Below are 14,791 nucleotides of genomic sequence, written 5' to 3' on the forward strand. Positions count from 1 at the left end.
CCCAGAACGCCGGGATCATGCCCTGAGCCGAAGGCAGACGCTTAACGACTGCGCCACCCAGGCGCCCCTAACTTTTTAAATTCTTTGTTTGACCCATTCATTCTCTAGTAGGATGCTCTTTATCCTCCATGTATTTGATTGCTTTCCAAATTTCCTCTTGTGATTGAGTTCCAGTTTCAAAGCATTGTGGTCCAAAAATATGCAGGGAATGATCCCAGTCTTTTGATACCAGTTGAGACCTGATTTGTGACCCAGTATGTGATCTGTTCTGGAGAATGTTCCATGTGCACTCGAGAAGAATGTGTATTCTGTTGCTTGAGGATGAAATATTCTGAATATATATGTGAAGTCCATCTGGTGCAGTGTTCATTCAAAGCCCTTATTTCCTTGTTGACTTCTGCTTAGATGATCTGTCCATTGCATTGAGTGGGTATTAAAGTTCCCTACTATTATTGTATTATTATTGACGTGCTTCTTTAATTTTGTTATTAATTAGCTTGTATAATTGGCTGCTCCCATGTTGCGGGCATAAATATTTGTAATTGTTAGATATTCTTGTTGGTTGGGCCCTTTTCTTATGATATACTGTCCTTCCTTATCTCTTATTACTATCTTTGGTTTAAAATCTATTTTTTCTGATAGAAGGATTGCCAACCCAGTTTTCTTTTGATGTCCGTTAGCATGATAAATGGTTTTCCACCCTCTTGCTTTCCATCTGGAGGTGTCTTTAGGTCTAAAATGAGTCTCTTGCAGACAGTGTATTGATGGGTCTTGCTTTTTTATCCAGTCTGATACCCTGTGTTTTTGATTGGGACATTTAGCCCATTTATATTCAGAGTAACTATTGAAAGATATAAATTTAGTGCCATGGTATTACCTGTAAAGTCACTGTTTCCGTATATTGTCTCTGTTCCTTTCTGGTCTTTGTTACTTTTGGGCTCTCTTCTTGCTCAAAGGATCCCTTTTAATATTTCTTGCAGGGCTGGTTTGGTGATCACAAATTCTTTTAGTTTCTCTTTGTCCTGAAAACTTTTTATCTCTCCCTTCTATTTTGAATGACATCCTTGCTGGATAAAGTATTCTTGGCTGCATAGTTTTCTCATTTAGCACCCTGAGTGTATCATGCTGGCCGCCTCTGGCCTGCCAGGTCACTGTGGATAGGTCTGCTGCCAATCTAATGTTTCTACCCTTGTAGCTTAGAGACCTCTTGTCCGGAGCTGCTTTCAGAATTTTCTCTTTGTCTCTGAGATTTGCAAGTTTTACTATTATACGTCAGGGTGTTGATCTGTTTTTATTGATTTTGAGTCGGGTTCTCTGTGCCTCCTGGATTTTGATGCCTGTTTCCTTCCCCAGATTAGAGAAGTTCTCTGCTTTAATTTGCTCTAATATACCTTCTGCCTCCCCCTTCCTCTTCTTCTGAGATCTCAGTTATTCTAATATTTTTTCACTTAATGGTATCACTTATGTCTCAAATTCTCCCCTCATGGTTCAGTAGTTCTCTCTTTTTCCCATCTTTATTCTCCATCGTTTTGTCTTCTTTATCACTAATTCTCTCTTCTGCCTCATTTATCCTAGCAGTTACAGTCTCCATATTTTATTGCATCTCATTAATAGCTTTTTTGATTTCGACTAGGTTTTGTGCTTTTATTTCTCCAGAAAGGGATTCTCTAGTGTTTTCTATGCTTTTTTCAAGCCCAGCTAGTATCTTTGTAATTGTTATTCTGATCTCTAGTTCCAACATCTTACTTACATCCATACTGATTAGGTCTCTGGCAGTCAGTACTGCCTCTTGTTCTCTTTGTTGATGTGAGTTTTCCATCTTGTCATTCCTACCTTGCAGAAAGTGAGCGCTTTTCTATTTGTATAATTGCAGTAGTTCTCTTCTTAGATCTCTGGTTGAGTTCACAGGTCTTCAGAATGATTTGGTAGCTGTCTAGCTGAATTTCTGGGACCAGACCAAACTATGGTCTCCTACTCCACCATCTTGGACTCCTCCCCAAAACAATGTTACATAACCATGATAACTAGCATCTTTATCTTATTTCTAACCCTAATGGAAGTGCTTTTGGTATTTGACCATTTATGTAGGAAATTATACAGTTTTTCTTCCTGTGGTTACTATGGTTATAAGAATATAATTCTTAGGGGCGCCTGGGTGGCACAGCAGTTAAGCGTCTGCCTTCGGCTCAGGGCATGATCCCGGCATTATGGGATCGGGCTCCACATCAGGCTCCTCTGCTGTGAGCCTGCTTCTTCCTCTCCCACTCCCCCTGCTTGTGTTCCCTCTCTCGCTGGCTGTCTCTATCTCTGTCAGATAAATAAATAAAAATCTTTAAATAAAAAATAAACTATATATTTGATTCTAATTCTTTTAAGTAACTGGTACAGAGTTCCACAGTATGGATATACCATAATTTATTAATAATTTATTATTATATTAAGCATTTATTAATGTCTATCCACTGATAAATATTTAAGTTGCTTCCAGTTGTTTTTGTTTTCTTTTTAAAGATTTTATTTAGTCATTTGAGAGAGAACGCATGAGCGGGGGGAGGGGTGGGGAGGCAGAGGGAGAAGCAGAATCCCCCCAACTGAACAGGGAGCTAGATGTAGGACTCTGTCCCAGGACTCTGAGATCATGACCTGAGCCGAAGGCAGATGCTTAACCATCTGAGCCAACCAGGCGCCCTGTTTTTGTTTTTTTTCTCTTCCCCTCAATTTTTAAATGCTGGCCACTAATTAAAATTTCAAAAACCACATCTGTAAGCCAGATTGAACCTGTGGTATGCTAAGTTATGACCTCTGCTTTATACAAATATTTAGCTCCCTTTTATTTTTTGTATTGCTTTGAAGTCATTAATTTCAGCGTGTGGTTTAGCATGACTGCCAATTGATTTATTGCCTCATACACACTTTTATTCATATTTGATTTAAAGTATATGTATGCCATATAACTAGGTGCAGTTAATACCTTTCTCTCTCTCTCTTCTTTTTTTTTTTTTCCCAAGATATTCTATGCAGGAAATGTATGATGTGGTATCAGGAATGGAGGATTACAAACATTTTGTTCCTTGGTGCAAAAAATCAGATGTAATATCAAAGAGAACCGGATACTGCAAAACACGATTAGAAATTGGGTTTCCACCTGTGTTGGAGTGCTATACATCAGTAGTAACCTTGGTGAAACCACATTTGGTAAAGGTAATAGTTTTGGTTGTCATTGTTTTTAAATATTTCCCAAATGTTCATTATATCAAATGAGTTAAAGTGTAATAGCTTAAAAGTATTTTCCTAAACTAATCAGAGAAGGAGGGGGGAAAAACAAATGATTTCTTATGTCTCCTAATTGTGCTTTTTTTTATACAATATTAGTGTTATTCTTTCCAAACAGCAGCTGGATTAGAATATGTAATTAAGAAGCTTTTTCTTTTTTTCTTCAGTTGAGGACTACTGACCTTTAGGAAAGATTGGACCACACAAATGAAAAATGTTTTTAAAGTTAATTTTTGCACTAGTTTTTTTAAAAGTTAAGGAAGGAAAGTGGTGAGGGGATGAAGAAGGGTAGAAAAGATACAAATGTGGATAACATATAAACATTGTTGAAGTCATCCTGCCATGCGGCGGGTACTGAAATGCCAGGTACTGTTACATGCATTATATTGATCATCTTACCCTTGTCAGAAGAGGGGACATGTATAGAAAAGATACCCAGGCTTAAACACACAAAAGGGCGGAATTCCATAGAGTTACTTTGAATTCCTAGAGTTTGGTGACCAACGACTTAAAGCTTAGTTGTGTTTTATGCCCACAGGATATCATTTTTTGGTAATTGGCCAGAGCTAAATGCCTTTGTCGGTTCCTTGTTAGGCATTGGAGGAGGTGGCAGCCCTCATACCAGAGAGAGAGTACTGTCCAATGAAGCTAAGACTTGGAGTCCACCCTCATCTTACTCTCAAACTTGAACTCCACTTAAAAGGCCATGCCCCAGTGGGACTTTACCATTATGAATGTTTCCACCTGTTTGTCTCATAGTTTTGGAGTTCTTTACTACTATAGTGCATTGTCTCTTTTAAAATAGCTAACATTTATCAAGCTCTTTGTATTGCTTTACTTGAATTATTCATTTAATCTTCACTACAGCCCTTTGAGATTCAAATGTTACTGTTCTCTGTCTTACAGTTGAGCAAATTAAGGCTTAGAAGAGTTAGATAACTTACCCAAGGTTACAAGAGCCAAGACTCTGGCTCAGTCTTTCAGACACCAGTGACTATCTCTATAATCTTAAAATGTTTTTCTATTTCCTGACCTTAGTCTCTTATAACTTAAATCTTCATGTATTATGCTGCATCTAACTAAAAGAACTCTTGGGGAAAAAAGAAAACCTGCATCCTGTTACACGTTCAGTGCGGAGTCCGCTTGGAATTTCTCTCTCTCCCTCTGCCCCTCTGCGCACTCTCTCTCTCTCAAATGAATAAATAAATCTTTCAAAAGAAAGAAAGGAAGAAATCTTCATAATAACATGTATTAAATGATCATTGCTATCTCAATTTTATGAGGCTTAGAGAAATTACAAACCTTATGCAAATTCATACTATATGTGTCAGATTCCAAAGCTATTTTTCCATTAAAATAAGTTGCCTCACTTAATGTGCTAATTTATTGTTTGTAGATGTATTTGAGAGCAACACACAATGATGTACGCTCAGCTTTCAGTTGTCCCTGGGTTCATAGTTTGGATTTTAATACCTAATACATGCATATGGCATCGAATACAAATCATTAAAACCAAGGGAGCAGCAGAAGCCATGTGACTTTTTTCTGCAAATTATTAGTTGCCTGGGGTGCCTGGGTGGCACAGCGGTTGGGCTCTGCCTTCGGCTCAGGGCGTGATCCTTGCGTTATGGGATCGAGCCCCACATCAGGCTCCTCCGCTATGAGCCTGCTTCTTCCTCTCCCACTCCCCCTGCTTGTGTTCCCTCTCTCACTGGCTGTCTCTATCTCTGTCAAATAAATAAATAAAATCTTTAAAAAAAAAATTATTAGTTGCCCCAAATGTGCCTGTGACGTATCAGTAATTCTGTTGTATGTGAATCTGCAATGGCCAGAAGCCCTTGAACGTTTTCAGATTTAATAGAGGCATTGGTTCAGTGAATCTTACTGCCTGGGTCACAGTATAAACATTTTACATGCCATAGTTTGTATGGGTCAGTTCAGTCAGAACAACCAGTTGTAGGTCATCATTATAACACCTACTATTGTGGTCAGTATCTCTGCAGTTAGGAATAAGGCCTTTAGCAATATCTAAACATACCAGTAAAAATCTGTGGATCCTTGGACTAGATTATTGGTATGAATACAGCACTGCCACATTTTGAGAAAAAGTAGTCAGAAGGAGTTGGTATATTATAGTGAGTATTCCCAATAACTGTTTCAACTTCATTGTTAAATTTCCTATAAGCTGCTTTTTTTGAGAGGGAGAGAGAAAGAATCTTAAGGAGGCTCCACTCTCAGTGCAGAGCCTGATACAGGGCTCAGTCTCACGACCCTGAGATCATGACCTGAGCTGAAATCAAGAGTCGGATGCTTAACTGACTGAACCACCCAGGCGCCCCCTCCTATAAGCTTCTTATGTGACTGTAAAGAAGGGTAGAACATGCTACCTTAAAGTTGGGTAACTGAAATAATAAGATTATATAATAGACTTTTGATGCTTTTAAAAATTAGATGGTCATTGTTGAACTATATAAAACCAAACCCTTCGAAGAAAACTTTCACTTTTCCCCAGTGACTTAGCATAATGTGACTAAATTTAGCTATTAGTTAGCATTTTGATGACTATTATTTTATCATGTCTAAATAAATTTTAAAACATTCATTGGTTTCCATTTTAACAATTAAAAAATGGGATAGGCTGGGGATGGGTATTAAGGCGGGCATGTATTGCATGGTGCACTGGGTGTTAAACGCAAGTAATGAATCATGGAACTTTACATCAAAAACTAGGGATGTACTGTATAGTGGCTAACATAATAAAAAATTATTATAAAAAAATAAAAATATTTTCATGAATGTGAAAATAGAGCATTTTTTTGTAAATGCTTTTTAGTATGGACGGAGTTGATTTTCTTTATAATGATTCTACCATTTTTTCATCTGATAATTAACTCAAGAGTTTAGATGAAGAGGAAGTGAGGAATAAACTGTAAATATATTTTAAGCTCTTTGGCTTCCAGTTTAAATTATCTGTCTGTGGAGAGATCCAGATATAGTCATAATTAATCCTACATTCTTCGTTTAGGGAGGCAATAGCTGGGGAAGAAAAAGTACACTTTGGGGGAAAAGAGTTTATCTGTGCAAGTCCTTTTTGCTAACCTGTAGTGTATAGGCTCAGGGGAGGGCCATCTAAACCGTTAAGAGGAGTACGTTATCAAAGAAAAGAGGGATAGAGGCACCTGGATTCTCTCTTTGCCTCTCCTGCCCTCCCCACCACTGCTCCCCACCCCCACTGCTTGTGAGTGCTCTCTCTTTCTAAAAGAAAAAAAAGAAAAGGAAAGGAAAAGAGTAGAGGGACTTGATAATTTATTGGCCCCAGGATATGCCAAAAGAGCTGGAAACTTAAGGATTAATTGGGGAGAGGGTGTTGACTTTTTTTTTTTAATTTTATTTATTTGAAAGAGAGAGAGCTCACACATACACACAAGTGAGGGGGAGCAGAGGGAAAGGGAAAAGCAGACTCCCTGCTGAGCAGGGAGCCTGACTGACATGGGTCTTGATCCCAGGACCCTGAGATAATGACCTGAGCAGAAGGCAGAGGCTTAACCGACTGAGCCACCCAGGTGCCCTGGATGTTGACTTTGAAACAAGGATTTAAAAGATGGTTTGCTGCTGAGGGAAGGTGATAGGTATTCTTGAGGTCAGTTGTCTACTAGTATTAAGGCCCAGATAGCATCTTAGAATAGTAAGTAAAGAAGCTGAACTTCATTCAAAGTCATAACTAGTCCTGACAGTCTACTAGTGACTGTGATTCTGGCCACCATTTTTCACACTGCAGGAGGCAACTTTTAGTGGGTCTCATTAGCCTTCTTTTAATGATAATAGAATGGGAAATATCAAGATGCATTGTACATAGTATCTCTAAGTCCTGTGTTTCAGTGTGTACATATACATATAAAATAAACGTGAGCACTGAAGAGATTAGAGGTTAGAAAGCAATGGATAGGGACATGCGTCAGGGCCAGACTCAGGAAAACTAGAACCACGGTTGCACTTAGAAGTAGAGACTAACGAGTGAGGGAAAGACTAAATGTGACAGACAAGAGAAAAGTCTTTGGGTAGGAAAGGAGAATTCTAGAACCCTACTTGGGATCTGTGCCAGATACCTTTTAAATATTTTAGACATTTCATAATGATGGTTTAAAATAGGTATTATACTCATTTTATAGATTTAAGGAAATATGGTATAGGGAATTAACTTGTTAAGGATTACTTATAAGTGGCAGGGCTGGAAATAAGCTTCCAGAAAAATCACTTCCTGTTTTGCTGCTAGAGGAGAAAACTCTAAGCACCATGAGTGACATCAGTGAAATGGGGAACTGACAGTCTTGGGGATCCCAGGAGAAAAGAAAATGGCTTATACTGGCAAGAGGTCACTTCCTAGTACCAAACTGAAAGTGAGATTTTTTTAATTGCCTGTGGTCTGACCTACAAACATATTTTAAGAAGAGGTCATCCTTGGGGCCTGGGTGGCTCAGTCGTTAAGCGTCTGCCTTCTGCTCAGGGCGTGATCCCGGCGTTCTGGGATTGAGCCCCACATCAGGCTCCTCTGCTGGGAGCCTGCTTCTTCCTCTCCCACCCCCTGCTTGTGTTCCCTCTCTCGCTGGCTGTCTCTATCTCTGTCAAATAAATAAAATCTTTAAAAAATAAAATAAAATAAAAATTAAAAATAAAAAAGAGAGAAGAGATCATCCTCGGAGTGCCTCGGTGGCTCAGTTGGTTAAGCAGCCTACTCTTGTTCTGTGCTCAGGTCGTGATCTCGGAGTCATGACGTCAAGCCCTGGGTTGCCCACGCTCAGCATGGAGTCTGCTCTCTCTCCCTCTGCCCCTCACCCCCCCATGTTCTCTCTCTCTCAAATAAATAAATCTTTAAAAATTTTAAAAGTAAAAAAAAAAAAAAATTCTCCATTGTAGATTCTAGACAGTCTAAGTGGTATTCTACTGCAGTCTTATTTTTTCATTTTGTTCTAGGCATCCTGTACTGATGGGAGGCTTTTCAATCATTTGGAGACCGTTTGGCGTTTTAGCCCTGGTCTTCCTGGCTACCCAAGAACTTGTACCTTGGATTTTTCAGTAAGTCCCTCATACAGCCCTTTTTTTGTTCCAAGTACCAGGTGAAGTTGATAAAGAATAATCCATTGATTAGAATCTAGCTGCTGTCATTAATCTTATGTGCATAGTGATTACTGAAAGATGCTTTCAGAAAATCTCAAATTTCTGAATACTGAATACCTTTTTCTATACTAGCTTTATAAGAAAAAATACTGATGAATCTTTCTCTTTTTCTATTTCTTGAAACCTTGAATAGTCATTCCTCTGTTTTCTAATTTTTACAAGTCCATAGACTATAAGACACATATTATGACTTCACTAAGAGCTTAATAACAGTTTATTAACACCAAGTGAAATCTACACATTGATTTATGATGCAGAAAAAGTGCAGAGGGGGAAAACATGTTTTTAAAATCTAGAGACTATGGTATTTCCTTGTTCACATCACCTTAGCTATAGAAGACTTAAAGCCACTTGTGGCTTTTCTTTGAACAGATGATACATGAGTTCTCTGTATTTGCAACTCTTGCATTGCATTTCAAGGGACAGTCATAATTTTGATTAAATTACTATATGCTGCTGTTCTCAGCTCTTGAGTTGTTTTCATTCAAAAATTGGTGGACATTAATGAAATGGGGAAATTTGAATACGCCCTGTGCAGATTAGATATTAGTGTTATTATCTAGTAGCATTAACTCTCTCAATTTCCTGGCTTTAATAATTGCATTGTGGTTATGTAAGACATTAAAAAGGGGAAATCTGGGTGATGGGTGAATGAGAAATCTATGTACTATTTTTGCAATTTTTTTAATAAATTTGTAATTACTTCAAAATGAAAAATTACCAAAAAAAATGAAAATTAAAGCAGTTTTAAAACTTAGTGGATATTTGGTCCTTAAAATACTATTTCTCAAGCCACCTGCCTTGACTTATATCTTGAGGAGATACAAATGAAGTTCTAAATCGTTGTTTAAGATTTTAAGATTGTATTTTAAGATTGTACCACCTACCCCATCTGTTTTGCAGATCAATCTCCTCTTCCTGCTGCTACTTCTCCTAGGAATACCTATCAGAAGGATTAGTTAGTTCCCTTCTTTATTTCCTTTTGAGAGATTGGATAGATCTAAAAGGGGCACATTAAAAAGAAGCCAGAGTAATGTGGTATTCATTCAGTAAAGCCTTTTTCCAGTTTTCTTTAACTTAATAATAAAAGCAGATTATTTGTCTTGAAATGAAATTCAGGCCTTGTTTACTTAAGCTTACAGTACCAGCAGTTGTGGCTACCGTGGAAACTAAGTCTCCGTCTTCTGAGGGGTGTTAAAAATCTCATTTAGATACACCCATACAGCTGTGCCTTAGATACTGGCCAAGCAGCCCATTTCACAGTGTGAATACCACTACCCAAAGTAGAGATTGTGTTAAAGAAAGATCTTTCTAAAATAATTAACCTTTTCCTACAGATTTCTTTTGAATTTCGCTCCCTTCTACACTCTCAGCTTGCCACACTGTTTTTCGATGAAGTTGTAAAGCAGATGGTAGCAGCCTTTGAAAGAAGAGCATGTAAGCTGTATGGTCCAGAAACAAATATACCTCGGGAATTAATGCTTCATGAAGTTCATCACACGTAAAGGGAAAAAGAACTGGTCACCTACTTGTAACTCTAGTTTATTCACTTTTAGAAGTGCTTTTATCATTTGCTTTCAGAAGTCAGAAAGCATTCGTTAAACCCAGCTTTGATTATAAACCTGCACCGTTGAGAATTTGCACTCGGAATATGGAACCACATGTATATAGAATTCAATCAAGTGTAATTCAAAGTAATGTGTATATTAGCATATTTATGATAATGGGATGTCATCACTATTGATAGAATGTGGACATCACTCTTACCAGAAATTGAAACGTAAGTTTAAACCTTTTAATTATCACCTTATTTGAAAGAGGTTAGTTGAGATACTCACATAGTATGTATTATATTAACCATATCACCTTTAAGTTATTAAATTCAGACTATTTATAACTTATTGTCAGAGGACCTGCCTCTTAGCTTAGGATATTTGAATAATCATCAGATATTTAAAGTAAACTTTGACTTAAAAAAATACTGTTAATGAAGGTTCTTTGGCTACTAATCCTTATTTTCTAAAATTGTTCTTCTAGGTAGTAGGTAATTCAGTGCCATATGTAGTGAGATTAACTCCCAGATAAACAATGAATTTTTTTTTTTTTGGTGAGTGGTCCAGAGCTTTAAGCTACTTCTCTTGTAGTCTGCAACCCTCTCCCAGGTACTTTCACTACTCTTTCAATAATGCTGATTGTGCATCAAATTTTGTCTACAATAGTGGGCAACGGATGAAGATAAGTTGGTTGATATGTTTCCAGCACCATGCATCCCTATTTTCTATTTATTGTGTGTACTCACTTTCAATAATATATTTCAAACTGATATTTTTGTAAACAAATCAATGTCAAAGGACTAAAGTGGTAACTTAATAAAGTTAATTTGTTTATTTTTTGTACAGTTCTTTTGGTTATTGAAATCCTCCTGTATTATTTCCATGTGTATTTTAACTAGACATAGTAAAATTTAACTGTAGCATTTTATGAAACAAATCTGGGCAAAATTCAGTCTTCCAATTAATATTGATCTTCCATCCTTTCACTCCATACCCAACGACCCTCTTCCATTACCTTTCTAGTCAGAGTGCTATTTGTCTCCTCAGATCAACAAGGGAGCTCAATAATTAGTTCCCTATATAAAAGCATGTTTGCATCAATTTTTCCAATAAATCTGTTTGGAGTGCCTGCTGTGTGCTACTTGCTGGTTATACAGTGGTGAAGAACTGCTAGTCTACTCACATGGAACTGGTTATGGCTTCACACAGGTAAATGAGGTATCCCCTCAGAGAATCTGTAGTTTGTATATAATTACCTTTTTTTTTTTTAAATGTTTTATTGATTTATTAGAGAGCGTGAGCGAGAGCATGTGGGGGGTGGGAGGCACAAGCTAATGCCCTGCTGAGCAGGGAGCTGGATGCAGGGCTCGATCCCAAGACCCTGAGATCATGACCTGAGCCAAAGGCAGACACTTAACTGACTAAGCCACCCAGGCGTCCCAATAATTACCTATTAAATAACAAAATTTTTTTCAAATGGCAGAGATAAGACCCAGGTAATTTTTTATCTCTGTATATATTTTTTTCTTTTGACGGATATAAGGACCTGTACTTTTACCACTATTCTTGTAAATGCCTTGGATAAGCTCTCAGGTTCAGAATCTAACTTAGTGGTTGAGATCTAACTGGGCTGCTATTATGAGAGTATATAGATGCTATTTTGGTGGGGAAGCCCAGGATACACACAAATATCAGCTTGATCTAGCCGTCCATCTTAGCCAACCATGAGGGTCCTAAGTATGGTGAGAACCCAGGTTACAATTAAGTAGAGACCGGAGACAACGTAGCCAGGCATTCTGGCTCCAGTATCTGTGCTCTTTGCTTTATCTAGTACTACTCTGGAGGCCATGACCTGTGGACTTAAGTTTGGCATCAGTGCTTTCTGTATCGAAGAGGGGAAAGAAAGAATACCTTTATAAACTTTCCTTGAAGTGATTTCTGGTCATTGGAATCTTAAGGGAAGACTAATGGCATAGGACTGCTAGGTAAGGTTTTCCTCTCCGTGGAAAGCAAGAGAAACCTTTCCTTGGTGTTTGCCTGATTGTAAGGACATGGTTTGCAGCTATATCTGTCACCTTGTCACAGAGGGAAGAGGTGGTAATTCCAGAAAAGCCAATTCAACATCAAGGGCTGAATGAACCACCAACCTTGAAGTTGCCAACTTGCTTCCTGGTTATATGAGAAAATAGCATTCTAGTGTTTAAACCATTTCAAGTTCAATCGTTCAGCTCCTTGCAGCCACCCCTTTATCCTGCAGTGTGCACTGGTTGCTCTCAAGGCTGTTGTGCAACTGTCATCCTAGGGCTCCCCTACAGTCATCCCAGGATTTCCCTTCACCTTTTGAGGGCTCCCTGTATCTTGAATCTTAGCCTCCTACTTTTACTTTCAAAATGTTTAGGAGATCCTTTAGTGGTTTCCTGAGAAAAGGCAAATGGGAGCTCAATTTTTAGAATCCCTGAGTGTCTGAATATGTCATTGTTTTATACACTCTTGAGTACTAAACTCTAAATATCCTCTCCCCCCCCATCCCAATTTGAAGATCTGACTTTATAGTATTCTAGCGTCCAGTGCTATTCTTGAGAAGTCTTATGCCATTGTTATTCCCAGTCCTTTGTTTTGGTCTCTGGAAGCTTTTAAAATCAACTCTTTATCCTGGGTAATCTGAAATTGCATGCTGATCTGCCCTGTTGCCTGGTCCTAATTAATTGTGGCACTGGGCCTTTTGCGGGCCCTTTCAGACTCAGTTCCTTGAATCCTGAGGAATTTCTTTGAATTATGTTGGTTAATTTCCTCCTCTCCATATTCTCTGGGTCTATCATTCAGCTATTCCTAATTAGATAGCTGACCTCTTATATTAAATTTTTATCAGTTTTCCTATTTTCCATGTTTTTGTTCTACCTTTTAGATTTCCTCAATTCTATTTTCCAGCCCTTCTGTTAACTTTATATTGGCCATAGTTTTAAATTCCAAGAATGTTTTCTAATTGTTCCTTTTTGTTATGGCTTCCTTGGTTTATGGCAACAATATCTCATCTTAAGTTAGTATTTTTTAAGCTTCCCCTAGATCCTTCTGGCTTTTGCTATTCTTCATGCTTAAGCTTGTCTGATGGCTCTTGTTTGTCCATTAATATTTGAAAGCAAGGGACTAAAAAGCTTACTGGCATTAAGGTAGGGCATACAGACTAGTGAGTTTCACTATTCAGTGAGTAGGTGAGCCAGCCTTTTCATTGGAGGGACTCCTTAATGGCAGAATCTGGAAGTCTTTTCTGTTTTTCTACATGGTTCTATCTCTTGTCCTAGAGAAATATGGGGGTGGGGAGAGGGAGGAGTAGAAATGATGCCTAGCTGCTGGCATTCTGTAAGGTTAGTGACAGAGGAAAATATAATTTCTCAAATGATTTCTCTGGCTACAGTTTTCAAACGGTTTTACAATTGCCTAGATCCTGGCTTAAGGGTTCATTTGAGGCTGGCTCTTTGGTTTTAGAGTGTAAGCTCTTCCAACCCAGGTTCAAATCTGAGGTCTACCACTTAATAGCTTGGAGACTTTGTATAAGCTACTTAACCTTTCACAGCCTACTTACACTAAGTGTGGTATAGGTTTAGTAAGGAGTCCCTAATCCAAGGCTGTTGAGAGTTAATACAAGTATTTAGTTCAGTGTCTAGCACTAACACTATTTTTTCCTCTGCTCATCTCCTTAGGCTGGTCATGCTCTAGTTTAACAATCTTTTCAGGTCCAGGTGTTTTTCATCTCTTACCTTGTCTTGTCATCACCTAGCTTCGACTTTAAGATAATTATAAACCCTTTCTCTAGGGTTTCTTTTGATACTGGTTTGCCTTTTGCTACTTCTAGAGCCAAAACTACATTCTAGGCACATTTTGTTCACTTAAAATGCCTTTTACTTAGTCCCCTTTAATCTGTTGTCAGTTTTTAATCCAACTAAAGCACAGGTATTTCTAGGTGCAGATTTCAAGTGACTCTGGCTTTGGATCTGTGAGGGACTTTCTTTTTCCTCCTAGTTCTGTCCGAGCTTTGTACACAAGGGCATTTGCCTCAATGCCTAGCTTATGCCAGTCTCTGGGCAGCAGCCCCAAGGCCAAACTGAGGAGCAGACTAGGTCTTTTGGCACAGGTGAAAGCAAGAACTTACAGGTGGTTAAACAAAATCTTGTGCCTTCAATTTACAATGTAGTAAATCTAGAAAGCAATTATGTCTTATAAGTCATCCTGCCCAACATGCAAACACTCACGTAGTTTTAAAAATAAGGCACATTTCCATTCTACTTCCTTTCTGATAAAGACAAAGAGTATTGAGCCAGAAATCTGCTTTCAATTCTTAATAAAGGTGAAGACACTGGGCTGAACCTGAGGATGCCCTTCCTCATTATGCTTGAATGGCACACCTCTCTCCTTTCCGCTGAACTATATTCCTACCACAAACCCTGCCCTTCTCACCTAACAGGAATCCATTTTTTTTCTTGTAATCTCTGCACGCAATGTGGGGCTCAAACTCACAAACCAAAGATCGAGAGTTGCATGCTCTTCATGCAAGTCGCCCCAGGAATCCATTTCTTATTATGCAGAGGCTCTGAAGTATCTCTGTACCTCCACAAGAGATGACAGAGTGCCCCTTTCTTTACGACGATACACCAGCACATCAAATACTGTCCCCACGGGAATGAGTTGTCACCTTTAAAACTTTCCATTACCTTTGTACTAATTTGTCTTTAGAAAGAAAACAGAAGAATACTGCAGGTTTCGGAATAATGTTTAACACACTTGTGCCAAACCCT

At 38.3% G+C, this 14,791-nt stretch overlaps 1 protein-coding gene across 2 annotated transcripts in view; it reads left to right on the forward strand.

Moving 5' to 3' along the window:
• Nucleotides 1–10,846, forward strand: part of COQ10B (coenzyme Q10B) — a 19,861-nt gene extending 9,015 nt beyond the window's left edge. The window contains exons 3-5 of one of the 2 annotated variants that reach the window (XM_002920026.4): nucleotides 3,009–3,201; nucleotides 8,245–8,346; nucleotides 9,786–10,846. In XM_002920026.4, coding sequence (XP_002920072.1) covers nucleotides 3,009–3,201; nucleotides 8,245–8,346; nucleotides 9,786–9,953 — 463 coding nt within the window. In that variant the 3' untranslated portion in view covers nucleotides 9,954–10,846. The remainder of the gene's footprint in view (nucleotides 1–3,008; nucleotides 3,202–8,244; nucleotides 8,347–9,785) is intronic. The other variant, XM_019800486.2, reaches the window with a different exon arrangement.
• Nucleotides 10,847–14,791: the final 3,945 nt, after the last annotated feature.

Source organism: Ailuropoda melanoleuca, chromosome 2 (assembly GCF_002007445.2).
Source record: "Ailuropoda melanoleuca isolate Jingjing chromosome 2, ASM200744v2, whole genome shotgun sequence".
In the NCBI taxonomy this organism is placed as follows: Eukaryota; Metazoa; Chordata; class Mammalia; order Carnivora; family Ursidae; genus Ailuropoda; species Ailuropoda melanoleuca.